Genomic DNA, 22,879 nt, shown 5'->3' with positions numbered 1-22,879 from the left:
ATTTTATTCCCTGAATCAAGCCTAAAATCTGAGCAATTGTTGAGGAGAGGACGTGATGTGAATGCTGAGAGGTGAAAAGAGGGCTGAGTGAGAGATGTTTGACAGAGAGATGAGATGAAGAGATGGAAAAGATAGATTCTTATAAATGAAGAGCAGGGACAGACCAAGGGCCCTGGGACTTGTGATGTTGACACAGAAAGGAAGTCAGTCATTACATATGGATTGATGGAATCGCAGTATATTAGACATGAATGAAAAGCCCTTGGAGAAAAAAACATTAGCAAGGCCATTACTGATGGCGGAGGGAAGAGAAAAGCACTTAATGTCAAAGCTTTCACTACACACAAATCTAATGTTACTATTGCTGGAGGAGACGGCTGCAAAAAGCAAATGTGAGAAAGAGTTGATATAGTTGAATTGTACTATAATATTGTCATGTGGGTACATCTGGTCACTGACCTACTAAATCAATAATCCTTTACTCTCCCCAAACCCAAAAAATAGCTTCATGCTGTGACCTCAAATCCTCCCTAGAGTGTGTGAGTGTGTGCGCATGCTTGAATGTATGCATAACACATACTTATTTGTGTCTTGTGAGTCTAGAGGATGGGGTGGGTGGGTGTATGGGGGGGGGACATCAAATGACAGACTTTGGAAAGGATTATCTGTCTGTGTGGTGTCTGATTCCACGTAGGGGGTTAGCAGTGTGTCTGAGCATTGCGTGCAGATTGATTGAGTTAAAGTCTGTGTGCTGTGACTGGCTATGTGTGTAATGAGCGCTCTGCTATCTGTGAAGGCATGCCTATGATCTTGTCCAATAATCCCCCCTTCCCAAAATCCATGTCCCCAATCTTTTCTCCCTTCAGGACTCCATAGACATGGGGTTCTGCAGCCAGATTGGGTGGCAAAGCTTCTCCCCTCTACCCCACCCCGACTCAAAATATGCCCCATGCTAGACAGAGCAGCTTCCACTTGGGCGAGTAATTGTGCATGAGGGTGGAGGTAACACAGGACCTCAAGAGGTTAGGGCCTGGTCTGGGATGAAGTGGCTGAAAGAGAAAGAGAGAGACAAGCTAGCCTACAGCCATGCTGGCAGCTCTCTGAGGCTGTACTTGAGCTACATGCTAACACTGCTATACTGACTTGCTCACAAACACAATGTTAAAAGATAAGGCGGGTGATTTTCTATATTTTTCTTATTGTCCAGTGCAGTGTGGCTAATTGACATGTTTTAGTTAGCACTATATTAGCATTTATTGATACTAATTAGCATTAAAACATTAGCTGAGGCTGATGGGAGTGTACTTAGTTTTGAAGGTATTTGGTCATAAACCAGAGTATTGGACAAATTAAAATTAGATCTGATGATGCAACTAGGGGAAAAATGAAGGACCCACGCATCTTTTGTGGCTAAAAATCATCTAACCTCAAATAATCCTCTGTATAACCTCACTTTATCAGTGCGCCTTATTCCACACTAAGTAACACAAATAAACAGCAACAGGGACCAACAGACATCTCAATTTATCTGGTCTTCAATGACTTTCCGGTATTTCACCTTCATCTTTGCTGTCCTCTGTGACATTTCTGCACTACTGATAAAAAGAGCATCCTTTATCCACCTCTGACCGTAACCAGCCCTGGTCCTTGAGACAGGCTCAAAAAACAATATGTCATTTTCAGCATGTGGACCTGATGACTGGATGATAGAGGAGGAAGGTAAATCCTGGTGCTGCCTTTATACCACTGACCTCACCCTGACCTTCCAAGGGTTAAATCTTGTTTAGAGCCATTGAGAAACCTGAGGAGCTGAGAAAATGGTCTCCAAGGCTCACTGAATGAAAACAAAGGTGCTACGGTCCATGTGGTGGTCTTTGAAGAGGTCAGATAAGACCTGTTTGTCAGTGCATGTGCAAGAAATGTGTGTGTGAGTGCTTCTGTGTATGTGTTTGGGTCACTTGTGTGATTATATATGAATACATGACAACAAGTTGTGTATTTGTTTTCCTGGCCATGTGTGTGCCCTCCTGTCCTCCAGATACAGTACATGCAAATCTTCATATAGGTTGTTTTAAATTGACCTGACAAGGTCACATTCAGATGACCTTTAATATCTACCCTCCTTCTGTTTGGCTTTGCCAATTCAAAAAGGTCATGGCCTCTGCAGGTTTTCAGCATTCTGAGCAGCCAGTAACAGCCGGGGGGTTTAAGTCACTGTGGTGAACAGATGAGGTCAGGATTATCCCTCTCAATATATTACCTTCATTACCTTGGCAACCAAGTCAGCACATTTTGCTACACAGTACAAGTATAGAAAACATGAGTTAATGTGTTTGTGTTTGAAGCAGAGCTAAAAGCAATAATTTGATATTTTGGGAAAAATACCTTTTTCAATATTTGGCAACGTTAGATGAGAAAATCGATATCAAGCTTGTATCTGTCTGAAAAATATGAGGCTAGAGCTAGTAGACAGTTAGCTTAGCTTGCCATAAAGACTGGAAACCACTAGTCTGATTCTGTCTAAAGGTAACAGAACCTCTAAAACTCACTAATTAACATGTTATATCTTGTTGAGCTTCAGAGGCACTAGTTTGGACACAGCTGGTAGCTGGCTTTCCCCGTTTCCAGTGTTAATGCTAAGCTAAGCTAACTGCCTGCTGTCTGCAGCCATATAATTTAAATACTGGACAAAAATAAGAGAGGTATCGATCTTCTCAGCTAACACTGAGCAAGAAAGTGAACAAGCATATTTGCCAAATCGGCAAGCTATTCCTTTAATGTGCTTATTTAGACTGATATACATCAGACGTGTTCATGTAAAACTCTGCTTTACTATCTCTATATATCACATTACTATTACTACAGATAATATATTATGTGGTGACTGTTTTAGAAATGCATATTTGAATCAGACTTAACACGTTAGTATTTGTGGTACTTATACACAAAATAATTATTCAGCTGGTCTTTTCTCCTTATCAAACAATACCATCACACTTTACATCCTCTACCCCTGTGAGATACACTGCAGTCTGTGTCAAATGGGATGTGTGTCAGGGAACAAAGCTCTTTAAAATTAGACTCTTCCTGCTAATTTTGGACACCTGCATCCTGTCATAGTTAATACATCCCGTGAGGTCATAGGATCTCACCCTGATGCTCGTCACTGGAAACAGATGCAGCATGCAGCCTGTATGATGGCCACCCTGCTGTCAGCGTGTGGTTTGTTGTGTGGAACCTTGACACGCTGAGGCAACCTCCGGAGGCACATGGAGGCACGCAATGAAGGAAGGATGAAAAAGTGGAAAGAAAAAAATGAGAGAGAGGACATAAATATAGACAAACAACAACATGTGGATGTTGCAAATTTTGGAGAGAAAAACAGAAATAAATATGAGAGTCTGAATGTATAATATATAAACTAGAAGGAAGCATGACAGACAGTGCATGTGAATCTGTTGTTCCTATAGACACATGACACTTTAAGAGCATGTGCTCTTCTCATTAAAGCAAAATAACTCACCAGGCAGAGCCAAAGTTAGCTGACTGCCTGTCTGTAAAGCTATATTAGTCAGAGCTCCACACATGATTATACTGATCCAGAGCTACCTTGTCAACCTCTATAAATATTGAAGCAGGAGTCCCTTGCTGGCTGCTTTGATCCACAGATATAAATGCAAACATGACCACATGAGGACGTGCTGCGGTAGAATCTGTCACAACTTTGCTGCTCTACCTCAGAGCTTGAAAATGAAGAACATAGAAAAAAGGTAATTCAGTCATCAAATAACATGCTGCAGATCACAGGGTTTGTCAAGGTCACGGACTTAGTTAGTTAAGCTTTATTTTTTCCAGAAGTGTCACTGAGGTCAAGATCTCTTTTGCAAGAAATACTTGAGAGCAAATGACATAAGATCACAACAAAACACACAAAGAGGTTGTCACACTCTCAGATAAGGTATTCTTTCAGGTATTTTGAAAAAATATATCAGTAAGTAAATCAGTAAGTATCACAGTCCACAGTACTGGAAACCAGTCTTCCAAAGTTCAGAGTTGGAATGAAGAACTTTTAAAGTCAGCCTATCATGTGACCAGATGTCATAGTTATTAACTTTGACCTCAACTAAGAGCAAGCTCTGTGTCAAAATAAATCTATAATATCCAAAAGTAAATAAGTTAAAATACAACAGGAAGACAATATCAGTTATACTGACTACACACATACATGCTGACCTTTTGATAAAACAATGTATTCTGTTGGTTTTTGTGTGTGTGTGTGTTTATGTGTGCATTTGGGCACACACACGTCCTGTGTTTGAACCCCGGCTGTCCCAGGCTGCATGGATTTCCACCGGGTGCTCTGGTTTCCTTCCACCATTAAAGACATGTATGTTCGGGTTTAAATTCCTGTCGGTGCCAAAGCACCTGGCAAAGGGGAGCTGGAATTGGTCCCTGGGCGCTGCATAGGATGGGTGTATAGTATGGGTCAAATGCAGAGGATAAATTTCATTTCAATGTATGTTAGTGCTGAGAAATGACAGTAAAGAGAGTCTTAATCTTAGTTTGACATTTTGGGAAACATGCTTTTTCATTTTCTTTCCAGGTTCAGTAACTTCCAGAAGTCTTGTCTTCACTGTGAGTGTGCGCCTGACCAAGAAATACTTTTTTACACTTAGTTTTTGTACAGATCAAACAAGTGTATTATATAATCAACTTGTTATTTAGGGAGCTTTAGAAGTGCTGGTAGGTGTATTTTGATATCTTTGGACAGAGTCAGTCTTTGTGCTAAGCTGACCGGCTTTTGGTTCCAGCTTCATATTTACTGTGCAGACATGAAAGTGGTCTCGGTCTTTTCATCTTAATCTTGGCAAGAAAGCAAAAATTTTCCCAAAATGTTAAACTAATCCTTTAAAGTGGACATAGCATGCTTTTTCTGGTTTTCTGTTTTACACTATGATGTTGCATACCTATGTTAAATTTGGTCAAAGTTCCAAAATGTGAGGTTAACTTATGTAGAAATGCTCCCTGCAAGTCAGAAGCCAATGCTTCAATCTGCTCTGAACGCTTTTTTTGTGACTGTTTTTTCTACCTTGGTGACGAGCTGATGTCGGCTCATTGCACATGATCATAAATGGCCGTTTGTTGTTAACTCACATATTTTGGATCAGATTCCGGCTCGAACATGTACAGATGTATTTGAGAAGTTGACATTTTGAGTAAAGAACAAGAAAAAGTAGTGAAATCCTACTACTATAGTTTGTTGCTTGGTTTGTTGACGTAGCCTCCCAAGCCACTGGACGTCTGCTGAAGGGCAGCTTTCAAAGGATGGCCAATCAGAACAAAGTGGGCTCATCAGGAGGGGACTTAAAGAGACAGGAGGTAAAACGGCCTGTTTCAGACAGAGGCTGAACTGAGGGGCTGCATAAAGGCCAGTATAAGATAAATAAGGAGTTTTTTGAACTGTTAATCATGCAAAAATATACTAGTAAAGCCCCAGATTAACAATATAGACCTGGAAATGTGCATGATATGTCCCCTTTGAGTCTGCAAGTGGCACAGTTATTTGCCATTGCAGAACTAATTGTCTTACACACACTGAAGCACACCAAATGGGCCACCATGGTTCTACATACAACTAAAACAACTGCAATGGCTTAATAGATCACTATTACTCTACAATGGAGATCTTCTTCCTAATCCCAATCCTCGTCATTATATGTGTTATAGTGTAATGATTCCCTTTTGTGTAAACAATCTTTCACCATCTATAACAAAGATGATGAGAATAAGGATAATACTGATGATATACCGACTGAGCCTGTCTGCTGATAACGCGAGATAACCCTTAATCAGCTCGGCCGCCCTGTTTCAAGCAGTGACCCTTCCCCTCCTCCTCTTTATCCACCCCCTCTTCCCATGCTGTCACTCTCCCAGCCTGCACCTGTCAGATTAGTCTCACATCCTCAGCTGCCACTCCATATGATACGCCTTCTTACTGCCCCTAGCCCACATGTCATCTCACTTTGCATGTATTTACGCATTTCTGTGTGTGTGTGTGAAAGAGAAAGTGGGGGAGACAGAGGCAATGAGAGGGCAATCCCACGCAGAATGTGGGTGTGTAAAATGTGTGTGAGTGGGTGCTTCCCAGTGTCTCCCTGATGTTGCAGGATTCGTCTGGGTACTAACACGCAAAAGCCAAAGTGTAGATTAACAACCTCAAATCACTGGATTATTTGAAATCCCATAAAATAAGACCTAACTCTGTGAGTGGGTGGAGAAAGGAGGTTTCAGTCTCCATTGTCTGATAATATATAACACCAGCGGCACACTGGCTTTTGTATGGTTACCTGGTCTGAGGTGTCATGGCTGCCATACCATGATCTGTTCCTGCTGAGACAGCAGCGGTAACAGTTTTGGGAGCCAGTGCAAGCTGTTACTACATCAACACAAATCACTTTCACCGGCTCTCATCATCACACAGGGCTACAGAGAGGATGGGGGTCCGGGTAGGGGTGGGGGTGAAGTTTGGGGTAGTGGGGGGTCCACCATTGAAAGCCTACCTGGTAGATGGACTGGAGCAGCTGAGGCGACAAGCATGTGACGGGAGGGAGAAATAATAAGCAACACAGCGGTTTGTAGCTGTGTCAAGTAGCCTGAGATAACCAGAGTAAACCCGGAAAAGAGTTTAGATTACTTTCAATATAAGAGAGTCACTGTGTAGCACAACGATGCTACAGAAACTTTCTTTTTACAAACAGCTGCTTCATAAGATCCACGCTTTGCTTATTTTCAAGTGAGACACGATGTGCATATAAGTATTTTTGGTGATGTAAAAGAAGAGAGGCAGGTATTTTGAAAGTTTACTATTAAAAAATTAGCCTATAAAGTGATAAAATAAAATAACATGGGAGCAGGTCTTTGTGAAATGCGTATGGCAGCGCACGCAATGGCTCTGTTGCTGTTGTGGCTCAGCCGGTAGAGCTCCTTCTGTGCACATGTTGAAGTGTCCTTGAGCGAAACACTGCAGTGCCTTGCATGGTAGCCTACTGCCGGTGGTGTGTGAGTGTGTGAATGAGGGAAATGAGAGGCAAATTGGACAAAAATGCAGCACCATTCCATTTATTTAGCTTGTCATTTTGAAGAAACAGATCAGTATTATAGTAGATATGATGTGATTTCTATATTGGTGAGCTAATTAAATTTACCTTAAGAACTTTATTCTGAAACATGTAACCGGAAATTAATTTTTAATAGTTTAACTTGGCACTCTCATGTCTCGTGGCATACTTTCTATTACTTTGGCTCAGTCAACGAGGGGAAAAACAGTTCTGCAAACTGGAACTAAGCAGGAATAGAGTCCGAATAGTGCATACAGACTGACAGTGATATTTAAAATAGATTTTTAGAAGGTGTGTGTGTGCGTGAGAGAGAGAGAGAGAGAGAGAGAGAGAGAGAGAAGAGAGAGAGAGAGAGAGAGAGAGAGAGAGACAGACAGACAGACAGACAGAGAGAGACCGGCTGCGCGTCTAGAAACGATTTAATAAGGTGCTTCCCCTGTCAGTCGCCAATTAATTTATCTGTGAGTTTAACAGGGTTCCGTTAGAGAGAGGCAGGACAGAGAGGAATCAGTGGGGACTGTGGAAGCTCCGGAGAGCTGTCACTTTCTCTGTGTGTATGTGTGTGCATGTGTGTGTGTGCGGAGAGGGATTATCATTACGCACGTTATGCGGAGCGCAGTTTTGTGATGCATTCAGTCGAGAGATGTGCAGCGGGGAGCAGTGAGCGTCAGCCCGGACATTCAGCGGCTTAATCAGCGCTATAGCAGGAGAGGAGGATCCGGCTGGTTTTGGGGCACCGTTTCTACGCATCACAGGATTTCGAGACATTGTGTGTTTTGTTTATTTTTGTTGAATGCTCCTTTATTGGTGCAGAGTGAAAAGTCAAAGATGCGTACCACTGAACAAAGGATTTAGGGGAAAACGCCAAAATTTATCTACCACAATTCAACTCTGACACCTCGGCGCGTTTCGTCTCTTCCGTCTGGACTTGTCAGGACTCGGTATTCATGCCCATTCTGCCTCTGAGGACAACGGACACGGGCTGAATAACCGGGTTCCTCTGGTTTGAAAGCTGGAGGAATCATCTGGGTTGATCGCGCACAAGTCCATGTGGATGGAGAGAGAATACGCAAACACAGCGAGCGGAGCTCATTCCGAAATGTGACATTTTTTTGTCCCGTCTCCTATCAAACCTGACAGCTGTGCATCTGCCTTCGTTCTCCATCGGATTTGTTTACATCGATTAAGGTACGTGCTGCTCACCATGTAGCCCGTGTAGGACATTGATTAATAAGAATGGGGGTCGGTAGGGGAGTGTGATATATTCAGTGGGTATAGGACTATTTTGGCTGAATAACCCACAGAGCATCTCGGTTATTTTGAATGCATCTCCTCTGCTTGTGTCGTAACAAGGTTGTTTCGGTGTTTATCACCACTGAGGTGGAAGTTGCATCACTGACAGCAGCCCTGGGAGAAAGGCGATGTCGATGCACCAAATGTAAAGGTGTATGAAGCAGAAAAGGCACGCTATGTTGTAGAAATGTTGCAGAATTGTACATTTACGCACAGGGCTTGGCACAAATGGCCTTGACCTCCAGGGCATTTGACAAAACCATGTTAAGCTTAACCAAAGGCAGGTCTGTGGAGGGCTTTGACCTGTGTGAAATCTAATGAATGACTGGCTGTGGCACATTTTTCTCACGAGGATGAAGACGGTGGTTTCTTAGCTGCGCTGCTATTTTCATCCCACAATACACAGGGATATTTTAGGAGTGCCAATCACTCCTCCATTCTTTAGTTTAGAGGTTAGATGTCATTCTTTATTTTTGGATCTCTCTCTCACACACACACCTCAGTAACAATGGTCTTACTGCTGGTCCCTCAAACAAACACACTCTTCTGGAATCCCCCAGGGACCCTCCCATGTGGCCAGCATTGTTCAGAGAGGGGGTTTGCTGAAAAAAGAAGAGAAAAAGAGCATTCTCTATATGTGAGTTTGCATTAAGCTGCTCCTTAGGTCAGCTAAAACCAAGGGTGTCCCTTATATTAGACATGTCCCTCCCACGCTGGCCTCATAACAAGAGCCAGGGCCCAGGATAGGTTGTCTAAACTCAGAAATTGAACTTTAGATACCCTCTTGAGTCCAATTAGAGAAAGGACATTTGTATGGAAATGGATGTCAATGTATAGATTGACTTTCTGTTGGTCAACAGATAGATGATACATGAGCCTTGAGCCAGTGTCAGTGCGGTATTTGTGTACCCAGAAAGCTCCCGGGCCTATTTTGGAGTGTTCTGTGTTCCATCATTAATCAATATTCAGCAGAGTGGAGCTGTTTATTTTCAGGCTGCGCTTTCATGAGTTAGTTAGCTTCCTCTTGGGAAAAGAGGATGCTACAGTATCTCCTTGGGGCTGATGCCATATGTACCTTGTTTGTATGAATGTGTGTGCGCGTGTGTGTGTGGCCTCTTTCTGTACACATGACACAACGAGGAGTGCGAGCCCACATACACGGGAACTTCCCTATGTGCATTTGCGATCATGCGCACGCCCCTCCCCTCAAACACACACACACACACACACACGCTCCAGGCACATGGCTCGCTCCAATTCTTCCTCCGCACATCCGGCTGTTCCTTGTTTCTCCTGCTCACACAGACCCTCTGATCACTATCACACTGTCTAACCATATCTGATCTCTCTGGTGCTCCTGTGATCAACCCCCATTCATCTCACCTTAGATCCCATCAATTATCTATAATATAACATGCTTATTGATGTCACATGAAAGCAGAACACATGACACCGGAGGTCTGTGGTTCTGGTTTCAGGGTACAGTTTTGGGGTTTGGGATGTCCTCACATCTGACCATCAGTTGTTGATGTAGACAGAGGAGTAGGGAAGGGGGGGGGGGGGGGGGTGGAGGGAGGTGTGAGGGTTGAGATTAAACATTGGCACTGTTAATTGCCAAGTCAATTAGCATATGGTCTTGCTGTGAGCCCAGTCACATGGTAATGAGGCCTAATTAGGATGGCCAGGGATGTCTAAAGAGGCAAGGGAAAATACTTCCACTGTCAGTTTCTCCATGCTGACACCCAGAAGACCGGTGCAGTGAATGGACTACCTCTTTCTCAGTGTCACCCTTCAATCTCCTTACATTTTTCTCCTTATCCCTGCTTTTTCACTGCATCTGGGAGTCTATTTTCCCCCCAAAACTTCCTCACCAACTCTTTAAATATTTTAGCACAGCCATAGGTCATACCTTGATGTATGCTGCATCTCTTCCCCTCTTTTGTCTCCTTCATCCCCTTTCTTTACTTTCATCCTTTTATCTGTCTGTGGGATTGGTGATGTCACTCTGGAGGTTTAGAGATGGAGGCAGAGATACAACGATGCAGTGCACTTTATGGTTATTATGCATGTTTGTAAAATAAGAAGTGGATGAGTTTCCAGTGGTGAGCTAAATACATTCCTTTACATTTGGTCAAGAAAAAACATAAATGTCTGCAACCATATCTGTCCGACAGTGAAGTCCATCAAACAAAAATCATCACAAATGGATTGGAGTAGACTGCTACAATAAATATCTTGTCAGAACATTAAAAAAATATGGCATACTTGGTGTCAAAGGTATTGTAGATATGTTTTAAAGTATGAAACTATGCATAGGAAATTTAAATGGCTCACTGTGTGTGCTGCTGTTTAGCTGTGATGTCATGTCAGTTTATTTCAGCCAACCTGGACCAGATATATCTATCTCAAAACTGCATGCTTCAAAATCTAATGTAAATTGGCTGTGTCTTTGCAATTTTCTGCGTAGGAGGTCTCTGATTCCAGCTGAATGCATCGTTGGAGAGGCCATGTCTCCGCAAAGTTCAGTGCTTACAACAACCATGTGTCTTTGAGTGTGAAAGAAACATCCTGTCTGTTCTGGACGCCAGCTAAATGTCAGTAATGTAAATGTAAAGAAGGTTTGTTCAAAGAGAAATAAGTATCAGAGAAGTCCTCAGTTAAGAGAGTCTGGTCCTTATTGGTACTCATTACTTTTGTGATGTCTCTCCATTTTTTCCTGGACATTGTTTCAGACCAGATTCAAACTGTGGAGGCCAGTTCAAACCGGTTGTTCTTACTCAAGATGCAAGTTGAGAAAGAAATTGCAAAGGTTAAAAGAGATGTCTGATGAAACTTAGCCATTAAAGCATACAAGCTTATTTAGAAGCACAGATGTGTTTTTAATCCAAAACAAATCCCCATACAGTGAGCCAAGACATCCAGACAGCCTGGGTTAATGTAACATGACTGCTATCTAAGGCATTATGTAAGCCCAGCCACTGATGTAAGATGTTCATTTATGAACTGTCAGAAAAGGAAAGGTCTGGTAGTGTTAGAGTAGACAGTGGATAAGGCATCATTAGTGAGCAGATACCAGCATAAGTCCTGCATAAATGACCTGCTCACCTCAACAGCTGGATCCATGTGTTGCCAGACACATAGGCACAACCATACACACACTCGTATTGACTCACACACACACACATTTTCTCAATGATCGTCCCTTCTGAATAAAACAGTAGGAGGGAAAAAAAGGAGAATTGTAGCGGGTCGTCAAAATGCAATAATCCTCCCAATTATCACCATGGTAATTAGACAGCATCTGGTTGTGTGCTATGTCTGATAATTATACAAGGCGGTAATTGTACAGGACTGCTCCCTGGATTTCACCATCCCTGCCTATCCAGCCGGGAGCAGATTTGAATGACTGCAGTGCTACGCATTTGCACTCTCACGCCTGTATTCCTGTTGTGTGTTAGCAGCAACAGCAGCAACAGAAGCAGCAGCAGCAGCGCTATAAGGAATGCACGCTGCATACTTGCCACATTCAGCTTTGTGTGAGAATGTGGCGCCGTCACACACACACACATGCATAATACATGCCACCAAACAGAATGTTATATTTACATGCAAATAGGCCCAGCACACATGGGCTTAGTGCCAGCCTGTGTGTATATATATATATATATATATATATATATATATATATGTCTGTGTGTATGAGTAACACGTGCAGCATGAATGCATGCAACCCTTCTACGTGCAGAATACAAAGATGGACCTCTGAGTGCCAGCAGGCTGCTTGGCACTGAGGAAGATGATGCCTGAGAAACAGCAGCCATGCAGCAGAACTAGCAGGAGCTGGATCCTTCCCCCCCGTTACATAAGATACCCAGCAAAAATAAAGGCAAGGGGGTAGGAGGGAAGGAGGTGGGGGTGAGAAAGGAAAGGAGAGGAGAGGAGAAGAGAGGAGAGGAAAGGAGAGGAGAGGAGGGGAGGGGAGAGGGGAGGAGAGGAGAGGAGAGGAGAGGAGAGCAGAGGAGAGGAGAGGAGAGGAGAGCAGAGGAGAGGAGAGGGGACGAGAGGAGAGGAGAGGAGAGCAGAGGAGAGGAGAGGGGACGAGAGGAGAGGAGAAGGAGAAGGAGAAGGAGAAGGAGAAGGAGAAGGAGAAGGAGGGAAGAAGGAGAAGCCAAAATGGTGGGGGTAAAAAGAGGGAGAAAATGGGAGAGGAGGGTGTAGATGCATCTTTCACAGCACATCTTCAAATGTAGCAGAGAGATGAGACTGCTCTGGCTGCTCTGGAGGAGAGGGGGCATTGAAATCTGAAAGAATAGAGATTTTGAAATGGAGGGGAGGACAGAAATGGCTGCATGGAGCGGGAGTGACAGAAAGAGAAACATGTCTAGAAAGACAGAGGGAGGGGAGGGGAGTGGAGGATGAGACGGCGGCAGCGTCCTCTGTGCCGCACAAAGCGGAAGGCCAGGGGCTCTCTCTTTCTATTTTGACACGACTCATATTAGTGAGGAGAAGGAGGGGAGAGGATTTGAGTGTGTGGCATGTGTGCTGTAGGTGTGTGTTATGTGCTGTAAGTCGTGCATGTTTGTGGAAGGTTTGCATGAGCATTTGCGATTTTGCACATGCATGTCTGGCTGACTGCGTACATGTGATTCTGTGATTGCATGTGTGTTTTGCCACTGGCAGATCTCTGTGTGCGTCCATCAGCTTTCAGTTCGCCAGTCTGCCAAGTCACACTCAAAAAGCAGCCAGAGAAACCATCTGTGCAAGAGGGGGTGACACGGGTGAGAGGGTGAGCGAGTGAAAAAGCGGGCACTAGTGTGCAGAACGCGAGCTCCAGTCTTTCTGTCTCTTGATGCGAGTGTCCCGACTGACCGTGTGGTTTTACAGGCTCTGTCATTAGAAGGTAACAAGAAGGTGGTGAAGAAGAACAAAAAGAAAAGTGCAAAAAAGACAGAGGAGGAGCAGTCTGCTAGGCTTGTTGTGGATGAGTGAGCCTTCTCTCTTTGTCTCCTTTCCCTTTTGTTTTATTCCTGTCATTTAGAGATGGGGCGTAACCATGGTTATCAGGGGCTCACTTGACAAACAACATGATGTTTGGAGTTCATCAGGAGTATGTGTGTTGTGCAGGCATGCATGTTGGTGTTTGTGTGTGTACAGATCCATCACTATGTTTTCTTTTTTGTTCTGGTGACTCATCCCTCTGTAAGCACTGATTGATGTTAATGTAGACCAATAATAACCGGCGGCTATGAGCTGCCGCGACAAGGAGAGAAGGAGACGACAGGAAACAGAACAAAAACGAGGCTGAAATTATGACAGGATACGAGGGAGTGAAGAATTTTAGTAATGAGGAGGCATGGAGGAGGAATTTTGGAGGGTGTAAATCTCTGAAGGATACATGAAAGAGCTCTAAACAAATGAATATGCACAAACCACACATCTATATGCACACATGCATTTTTCACTGCTTTGCCCTCTGGTCTCAACGATATAAATAATGAATTTTCACAAGTTGTAAACAACTGCTGCCTTAAAATAGATTTTAAAAAATGGATATGAGGAAAGACACATCAAAAGCCTGTAAGTAAATGGATGGACCAGCTATGCTGTCAGTATCCGTGTGTAGATGTGAGTATGTGTTTTGTGTGTATATGATCCAATTTCTCAGTTCTTATTGTCTTATTCGATGTGAGCTCAGTCCCTTATTAATGTTATATCAATAATGTTTTTTTCACATTTTCATGGCCCATTCTTGTGCAAAAGTGGACACATCTTTTATGCTAAAATACTGTATAAGTTTTACTGTAATAACCTTCTTGAAAAGTTACAGGTTGATTGCATCAAAAAGATACATCATACAATCAAAAACAAGGCTAGTCTTAGTACATTTGTGGCAAATCTCCCCCACCTCCTCCCACCTTTGTTCTAATTTGCTTGTGGAAAAAAAATCAGAGTATCTAGTGGCTGCATCAGCCCGGCTCCGTCTCTTTCTCACTGTCTGCCCCATTTAAGCTGCATGCTGGAAGGACTGTGTGTGACCTGTGGCCCTGGCTGGTGTGTATTTAAACCTAGCTTTCTTCCCTGATGGCCATGTATGTATCCCTCCCTGACTTACTGGCATATATAGAGAGAATTTGAAGCTGAAGATATCCAGTGTCCTTTATGTGGTATGTAAATATTGTGGCACAGTCTATTTGTGGACACGTGGAGATTTTTTATGTCAAAACTACAGTGAGTCTGAAAGTCCTCTGAAATAAACAATCCAAAGTGTAGCTTCAGGCACAGAGAGAGAGGGGTGTGTGTGTGTGTGTGTGTGTGTGTGTGTGTGTGTGTGTGCTTTGTGGAAGCTGATTGTTTAAAACACTAATGTATGAGCCAGTTTGGAAAGAATTTCTGAAAGCTCAGTGATGCAGCGGAGACAGTTGACAGTAACCTGGCAAGAAAATGTGTGTGTGTGTATGTGTGTGTGTGTGTTTGTGTGTATGTGTGTGTGTGTGTGTGGTTTTGTGGCCGCTTTAAGTACAGATCAACCTCCCATAAAACACACGGCTTGTCAGGTGAAACGACAGCGCTGATCATCCCAGCAAAGACCTCAATGAAACGGAAGAATGTTTATTTGTGTGTCTGTGTGTGTGTGCCTGTCTGACAGTTTTGATGAATAAAGGAAAAGGAAGACTGAGACAGCATTGATTTTGCAGTTTTTTTTTCTTCACTGGGACGCTTCTCTCAAAAGTACATGAGTGTTTGTACTTGTGCTCCAGTTGCTGTGTATTTTCATGCAGTGTATAATACATTGTCTCATGCCTTGCTAGATGCCCTTAGATGCCTGATAGTGAGTAGAACTGCTTGTACGCACTAGTTCCCTCCTCTGTATCTCTGTTTTTTCATTAAAATATGCATGATGCTGCAGCTCTCCTGTCAGTGCTCCGGCAGCCGGTTCACTGGACGAGACTGGACATATCGTACACCTCTAAACTCTCAGTAGAAAAACTGCAGGTGCTCCGACTCTGACCTTACTTCGTCTTTGTGAATGAACTAAAGGCAGCTGCTCTGGACTTTTCTGGATTTGTTGGTGTTTTTCTTCCATGTGTATGTTGTTTATTTGGAGGGGGTTTGCAAAATGAAACCTTTAAAGCCTTTAAAAGGTTCAGAAAAGGGCAGAGCTCTTAGTATTGGTGAAACAGGATGTGTGTGTGTTTTGTGTTTGAAAAGGCTTCAGTCATTCACCCTGCATGAACTACTGTCCTTTGTTTCCTCTCTAAAACACAGCAGTGGCTGATTGTCTGTATTGTCAATCACAGGCGGATAATTGCTGTGGGAATGACTGACTGCTCAGCTTTGTTGCTTTCCAAACATTTATGACCAAAATGACTCACTTTTCCCTGTCTTTCTCCCCTTTCTCTACACTGATTTCCTCCATATTCCCTTTGCCCCTTGTTCTCTGCATCATCGCATTCTTTCCTCTCTTTTGTTGATTTTCTCATAGATGGCGTTCCACCCAGTCCTCCTCCTGCTGCTGCTGACTGTCACCCATCGTGCCAACAGTCAAGACTCGGAGGACTCTGAGGCTCTCCCAAGAGGCTGCGGCTGGGGCCTTGTGCGTCCCTACACCCTCCTTTGTGACCTGGACTCCATATGGGGTGTGGCTGTCGAGTCAGTGGCTGCTGGTGGGGTGCTGGCTGCCCTCTTGCTAGCCTTAGTCCTGCTGTGCCGCTTACACCACATCAGCGAGGCTGAGAAGCGTAGCGGCGTGGGACCCATCCTCCTGCTTCTCCTGGGCATCCTTGGTTTGTTCGGCCTGAGCTTTGCTTACCTGATTGAGCAGGATGAGTCGTTATGTCTGCTCCGCAGGGCCTTGTGGGGTCTTCTTTTTGCTGTTTGCTTCTCCTGCTTGCTGGTGCAGGGTGTCCGTTTGCGCAGACTGGGCCGGGAGCGCCGGAGTCCCGGGGGCTGCGCTCTAACAGGCCTGGCGCTGGGTTTGAGCGCTGTGCAGGGCATCATCGCTGCCGAATGGTTACTTCTGACCGTGCTGAGGGAGGGGCGAGATGCCTGTCAGTACCTGCCTCTGGACTTCTCACTAGCCTGCAGCTATGTGCTAGCCCTCCTACTAGCCGCGCTGACTGCCGCCTCCCTGGCTCTGTGTGGGAAGACACGTCAGTGGCGCTGCAATGCCATCTGGCTGCTGGTGAGCTGCCTGCTGTCACTGCTCCTGTGGGTGGCCTGGGTGGGCTTCTATCTGTATGGCAATGCCTGGCTAGGGAGGTCCCCAGATTGGAATGATCCGGCACTGGCCATCGCTTTAGTAGCTCAGGGCTGGCTGCTGCTGATCTTCCATGCCATTCCTGAATCCCACATCTGTCTGAGACCCCCACCACAGCCCACTGCCCCGGATTACTTTGACACCTCCCAGAACTCGACACGGATGAGGGAGACCAGCTTTGACGAAGATATCCCCCTCTCTCACAGGCAGTTTGTGGAGAACCAGGGCTACGGATACAGCGACGAGAACACTGCAGGTATAGTGCAATCCAATATTTTAGAGCAGACAGGATATATATGTGCGGACAGACTGTAGGTGGAATGTAGGCCAAAGTGAGTAATAGAACACCAGGAAAATGTGTATGTGTAGCTAGAAATAAGTACAGGAGGAAATTTCTGTGGTGCAGCATTACACAGCAAGTGTTTCTTTCTTCAAGAGAGACAGTGATGTGTTGAGTCACAGTGAGTAATCTCTGTCTTTTTCATACCAGGCTTGAGGAGCGGTGGCGGTGCCGGGCAACACAACAGTAACACCGGCGCCAGGCCCAGCGCTCCTTTCCGCAGCAACGTCTACCAGCCCACCGAGATGACCATGATCCTGAACGGGGGAGCGGTGAGTACATCCTCCCAGTCACAGGTACACGCCGCTTACATGCCGCTCTCTCATTCGACCGCCCCGACAAGACTGCATGCACATTTGTGCGTTCCAGACTGTACGCCATTGCACAAGAATGAGGGAGAGGTGTGAGTGTGTGTGCACTATGCATCTGCGTGTGCATGTTCATGTGCCCGTGTGCGCTGTATTTTGTAGGCACATGCATGGATGGGTTGGTCATGAACGGTCACTCATCTGACATTGATTTGTGCACGGGTGAGTGTGAGAGAGCCTCCATGTGCTCCTGTGTGTGTAAATAAGCTGCGATGCTATCTGTCCACTGAGTGATGCAACTGTCATGCCCTTCATTATGCAGGATGAATGGGCACTCTGGCTGGCACAGATGAATTGCTTTCCAGCCGCTGTGTTATGTATTTAGCTGCCGTACAACAGCACGACACAACACCTCACACACTACAGGAGGCTAAAAACTGCTGAACAACACTCTCTACTGACGAAAAGATAATTTGTAGTCACTATTCTTAGAGATTGCAGCTAGCGTTTTCGGTCATGCTAATTTAGTTGACCAAGGGAATGTAGAGACTCCTCCTGAGCTGCTCTGCATAAAATATCATTAGTTTGCAAGAGCTGTTTTTGTGGTTCTGTGTGCATCCATTTGAAAGGCAGACCTAGTTTATCTGGCATGATTCATATTCAAAGGGAAGTGCTTTGCAGAAGGAATGAAAGACATTAAATAAGAATTATAGCCTTTAACACAGCACAGGATAAAATTAATTTAAAAAGATAACAGCACAGAGCACTAAATAGAAAAGAGCTTCAGTTGCAAGTGTAAGGTGGATAATGGTTGAACTATGTCCGGTAGAGTTAACAGAATAGTTTGACATTTTTGGGAATTATGCTTATTCACTTTCTCTCCAAGAAATGAGAAGATAAATATTACGTTGCCACCATTAGCTGGTTAGGTTAGCTTAGCAGAAAGACTGGAACCAGGAGGAAACAGCTAGCCTGGCTCTGTGAGAAGTATTTCCCCAAAAACGCTTTCATAGCATAACATAGTTTTATCATCTGGAGTTTTGTTCCAGCTTTATGGTGCACAATAAGTAAGTGCTGCTTCTCCGTGGTTTGCCTTAAAATCTGGGACAGTTAGACATCTACCGGATGACCCAAAAAAGGTTTATCTTAAAGTAAAAGGCAGTCAGAGATGTATTTTGGTCCTATAAGCAATGAATACATTTGTAGACAAGCAGGTGTGTGTTTAAAGATGCATGTGTGAATATATACTTGATTCTATCCGGAAGGTTTTTCAATTGCAAACTTAATTTGCTTCCTTTTCCTTCTCCTACAGGTCCCCTCTGCCCCTCCAACCTACACGGGGAGGCAGTTGTGGTGAGCGAGAGGATTGGACAGAGGATGTGTGGTAGAAAATGAAGAGGATGGAGAGGGTGAGGAGGGAAGGGTACAGGATGAGGGGCCAGCCTGGTTGGAATGAACTTAAAACATGGGCGCCAACGGGGCCCTTTCACCCTGTGTACAGACTTGGGACTTGAGCACTGACTGTGTGCCAATCAACTACTGTATGAGTGTGTGTGTGAGAATGAGAGAACGTAGTGTATGGAGGACAGAGCTAAAGTCTTCTGAAGCTCTTCTAGCACACAAATCTCCATAGAAGGGTTGAAAAAAAAACTCAAAATATGACCAGCAAGTGAAACAAAAATACGCAGATCTGAAAATACCAACATGCAGTATTCTTTTTGTTTAATTTGCTCTCCTGAGACTATAGCACTGTAAAGCATCCTTGAAAACTGTGAAATCTATCGTTTTTTTTTTTTCCTCTGTTCTATCTCTCCTCCTGTCAGTCAGAATGCCTGACTGACATTTCTGCTGCTCCTCACAATGCTGGCGCTCAAGTGGAAACATTTGGCTCTGTCCTCCATGCATCCACAGCATAGTTGAAGACAGAGCACATGGGCAACTGTACAGTTCGAGCACCGCCCTCTTAAAAAGAATCCAACCTCTGTGGGTGTGTATGTGCAGGATATGAGAAAGTGAGTGTGTGTGTGTGTGTGTGTGTGTGTGTGTGTGTGTGTATTCCCTGCATCTCAACTCTACCACCTCAACAAAACCCTCCCTCTCCAGACTGTTACACCCGACCCCCTGGCTTCCTCCTCCTCTTTGCCGATCTCTGTTTCCGGCCTGCATTTCTCTGCACTGTCTGTGAATATAACACATAACTCCTCTCACCTTGCCTCATCCTCTTACCTGCATGGACACTAAAATGTGAAACAAGCTGTGAAGCCTGAACTGTGATCGGCAGTGAGGTCCCTGTGACCAGAGACGCAACAAAAGCAGCCTGGAGCACCTGAACGGAAGGACAACAAGCTGCTAATGAACTGCTGTTAGATATACAATGGAGTAGAGTGGATTCTGATTGGATGTTGAGGGCGCCAGTCATCAGTGGGGAGGTGCTGGTTCATGAATCTAGGTCAGACTGCTGTGCTCTCCCACATCTCCGGTGGCCACTGGCGGTTTGAACCAGCCAGGAGAAACTGTCACTTTATATCAGCAGGAAATGGAGCAAGGAAATTAAAAGGTCTCCTGTTCTTTGTTCCTCTATCTGTGTTTAAGTGTGCGTATGTGTCGTGATTTTATGCGTGTTGGGGAGATGATGGAAAAATTCAGTCAAGGTTGCTTTCTGGTGCTAAATTTCTCTCTTTATTACTCCTCCACACAACTTCCCAGTGAGGCACAGGAGTGCAGAAACAACACTGACAAGCATTAATACAGATACAGTAGTCAAACTGTGAGTGGCAGACTATATTTAGAGCGGTGGCTGGTGTGTGGAGATATCTTAGAGCCTTAGAAAGATCAGATTTACAGTGCAAGGTAGAAAGAGGGAGATCAAACATAAGCTCATGCAGAGGATTGGAGTAGGAGGAGAAGGAGGGGTTTGAGGAAGGAGATAGCAAGGTCCAAGGGGAGTCTATGCAACAGTGAAATCTCTGTGACTTCCTTCAGTCAGCCTCTGATCTGTGTGAGAAAATGGCTCCCTGGTCCTGGTCCATCAGTGTATTTGTGCATGATGGTGGGGGGGGGGGTTGGCCGTGCTGCTCTGCTCTGTGTGGTTGTCTTCTTCATCTGGTGAAGCGTCTCTACCCCTCCTCTTCCTCCTCCTCCTCTTCCTCTTCATCCTCCTCATGTCTCTCTGTGGTCGGCGAGCTGAAGTCCCCCCGTGCCAAGAAGGACTCTTGTTTCACTGGAGTCTCCGATTCACGCCCTTTCCCTTCATCATGACACCGGCTCTCTCTTTCACCTGAGAAGCTGTGTACATAGTAGTGCTGTAAAGCTTTGCTTGCTTGATTACTTTTTTTTTTTTTTTTTTTTAACTGTAGGAGTTTAGACACCAGTGTGGTATGACCCACTGGAGAAGTGACTACTGCAAACTGTTTTTATCTGATTTTTTTTTTTAACTGGTTTGCTTTGTGTTCATACATTTGCTTGTTGCTTCATTATGCTTTTATTTTTCTCTTGCTGGTGTCTTTTTTTTAACTAGCATTTTTAAAATGTTTTGCCAACACTAGATATGCTTTTTTTGTTTGATTAATGTTCAAGGAGCATAATTATCAGTCAAATCAGTGGTCCACTCTTTGCTGTAACAGTTACGGGGATACAAACACACTTGTTTTTTTTTTTTGTTTTTTTTTCCGAAAAATGACAATGGCTGTGAATAATTTTTGGCACTTCATGCAGTAAACAGTGACTTATTCTGTGATGCTTTAGGGATAATTATAAAAAGCAGAGCAGGGAGGGCTGAATAAACTAACTTTAAGCCAACCAATAGTCATGGTGGTGACACCTGGTCTTACAGCAACACTCGACTAAGAAAAGACTGAGGGTCAACCCTTGACTGCTGCTGTATGTTTATGTCTTACCCACTGGCTATTCTAAAATAGGACTGGTACCGACAGGGCAGCTCCATGCCCAAAGAGAGCTTGTCCTGCTACGTCAGGCTCTGTTTGGGCTAACCCTGGTCGTAAACAGGCTACGTCTCCAGATCTGCGTGCCGTAGCCCATGAAGAACTGTCCTCAGGGTTTTGGATGATCAGCAGTAAGGAGACAAAGCTCTGGAGACTCAAGTCAGAGCTGAGGGGGGAGGTTTCAGTTCTTGTGATGTTTTCACTCAATATGGAGTACAAAAAAAAAAAAAGAATAACATGTGACTTTGTAGATTTTGCACTCGTCGACTACCTATCTGTGCATGCTTATCACCATTTCTACATGTAAGACCTTTCTCAGACATACTTTTGAATACTAACTCTATTTATGTAAGGGTCATGTGACAGCAATCATAATTTCAGTGTATATCAGATGACACACTTAATGTCTGTGCTTTCTTAAACACAAAAGAGAGCTGGTTCTTGAGAAGCAAAGAGATTACAGGTAGGGGAAATGGTCCAAAATAGTATGATTCCCCGAAAAGGAACTAAATGCCATCATAACTGGACCTAATTATTACTTCCTCTGTTAGCTTGAAGACTCGAGGGGGGAAAAAGAGAATTTTCTGACTGATATCGTCTCTGTGTTTAAAATCAGATAGACTGTGGTGAAATTTTGCACAAAACTTCTATATGTTATGTTTGTCATCCCCTGGGCAGCCCATTGAACACCCATCCTCCCTGGGTTTGACATGTCTTTGCCTGTCGTCTCCTGATTTGTCTTGCCTTCAGACTGTTCCATCGGGGCAGCTGACAGGGGTGATATTGGTTTTCACAGCTGTGACCGTGCAGTGACGCAGCATGCCTATGTATAGAACTTGATTCCCCTGATTAGAAAAATGAAAAAAAAACAAACAAAAAAAAAAAACCACGGTTAACTCTCTTGTTTCTGTAACCGATTCAGGAAAAAAAGTTCAATAAAAGTGTCATGTTTGTAGTTAACTTTTACTGGATGTGTTTTTTTTCCCCCACATACATGAATCCTGATGATTGTCATAAAAGGCTGAATTTTTGAGGCAGATACCAACATTGATATTTGACAGTTTAAAAATCTGATTATATATAAATAGATATTTGTTTTTTGACAGAAACGTATTGAAAGAACCCTCGAATTTGGTTATTTATGACCAAAAAGGACATCTTACACTTAGAGCCCAGACAACTTTATTCTTTATGTCGGACAAACTAATTAATCGAGACAGTTTTTCTTTATTTGTGGGCTTTTATTTAAAATACATTGGAAATCTAGGCAAAAATCATTATAATTTTTTAAACCAAGGGAGTAAAGAAAAAATAATTTGAAATCTTTTTCAATCTAAGTTATATTCCCCATCTGCAATTTGTAAAACATGTTACAGGTTACACTGCTTGACGCCTGCTAAACAAATAACACAATATGTAAAATTATGACATTTCGGCACCACTCCACACATAAGCAATGCCGCTGTTCTCTAATGCCGCCATCAAATTTTACATACTCTGATGTTTTAAGTGAAGAAGATGCTTTTGAACAGCATTTCTATTGCCAGTTTTCTTTTTTGTCATTTCAATGCCATTTTCAATCTATGAAATGAAACTGTTAATGACATGGAAATGGGAAACGG

At 43.8% G+C, this 22,879-nt stretch overlaps 1 protein-coding gene and 1 long non-coding RNA gene across 4 annotated transcripts; one reads left to right on the top strand and one right to left on the bottom strand.

The window, feature by feature from the left end:
- Positions 1 to 3,827: 3,827 nt before the first annotated feature.
- LOC137167852 (uncharacterized) lies at positions 3,828 to 6,588 on the bottom strand. Its single transcript, XR_010924201.1, has 2 exons — positions 6,348 to 6,588; positions 3,828 to 4,459 (listed from the first exon to the last, which is right to left on the bottom strand). It is a non-coding gene; the product is annotated as an uncharacterized lncRNA (long non-coding RNA).
- Positions 6,589 to 7,277: 689 nt separating this feature from the next.
- Positions 7,278 to 22,217, top strand: gprc5ba (G protein-coupled receptor, class C, group 5, member Ba). 3 transcript variants are annotated; one of them, XM_067615954.1, is made up of 4 exons: positions 7,278 to 8,306; positions 15,895 to 16,924; positions 17,159 to 17,304; positions 18,629 to 22,217. In XM_067615954.1, exons 2-4 carry the CDS (start codon positions 15,895 to 15,897, stop codon positions 18,671 to 18,673), a joined length of 1,221 nt encoding a protein of 406 aa, XP_067472055.1. In that variant the 5' UTR covers positions 7,278 to 8,306; the 3' UTR covers positions 18,674 to 22,217. The 3 variants fall into 3 exon arrangements, with proteins under 3 accessions (XP_067472055.1, XP_067472056.1, XP_067472054.1); XM_067615955.1 differs by lacking the exon at positions 7,278 to 8,306 and adding an exon at positions 12,401 to 12,587 and having other exon boundaries at positions 17,159 to 17,280; XM_067615953.1 differs by lacking the exon at positions 7,278 to 8,306 and adding an exon at positions 12,470 to 12,587.
- The last annotated feature ends 662 nt before the right edge of the window (positions 22,218 to 22,879 follow it).

Source organism: Thunnus thynnus, chromosome 17 (genome assembly GCF_963924715.1).
Source record: "Thunnus thynnus chromosome 17, fThuThy2.1, whole genome shotgun sequence".
Classification (NCBI taxonomy): domain Eukaryota; kingdom Metazoa; phylum Chordata; class Actinopteri; order Scombriformes; family Scombridae; genus Thunnus; species Thunnus thynnus.
This window is presented reverse-complemented; position numbering and strand designations above follow the sequence as displayed.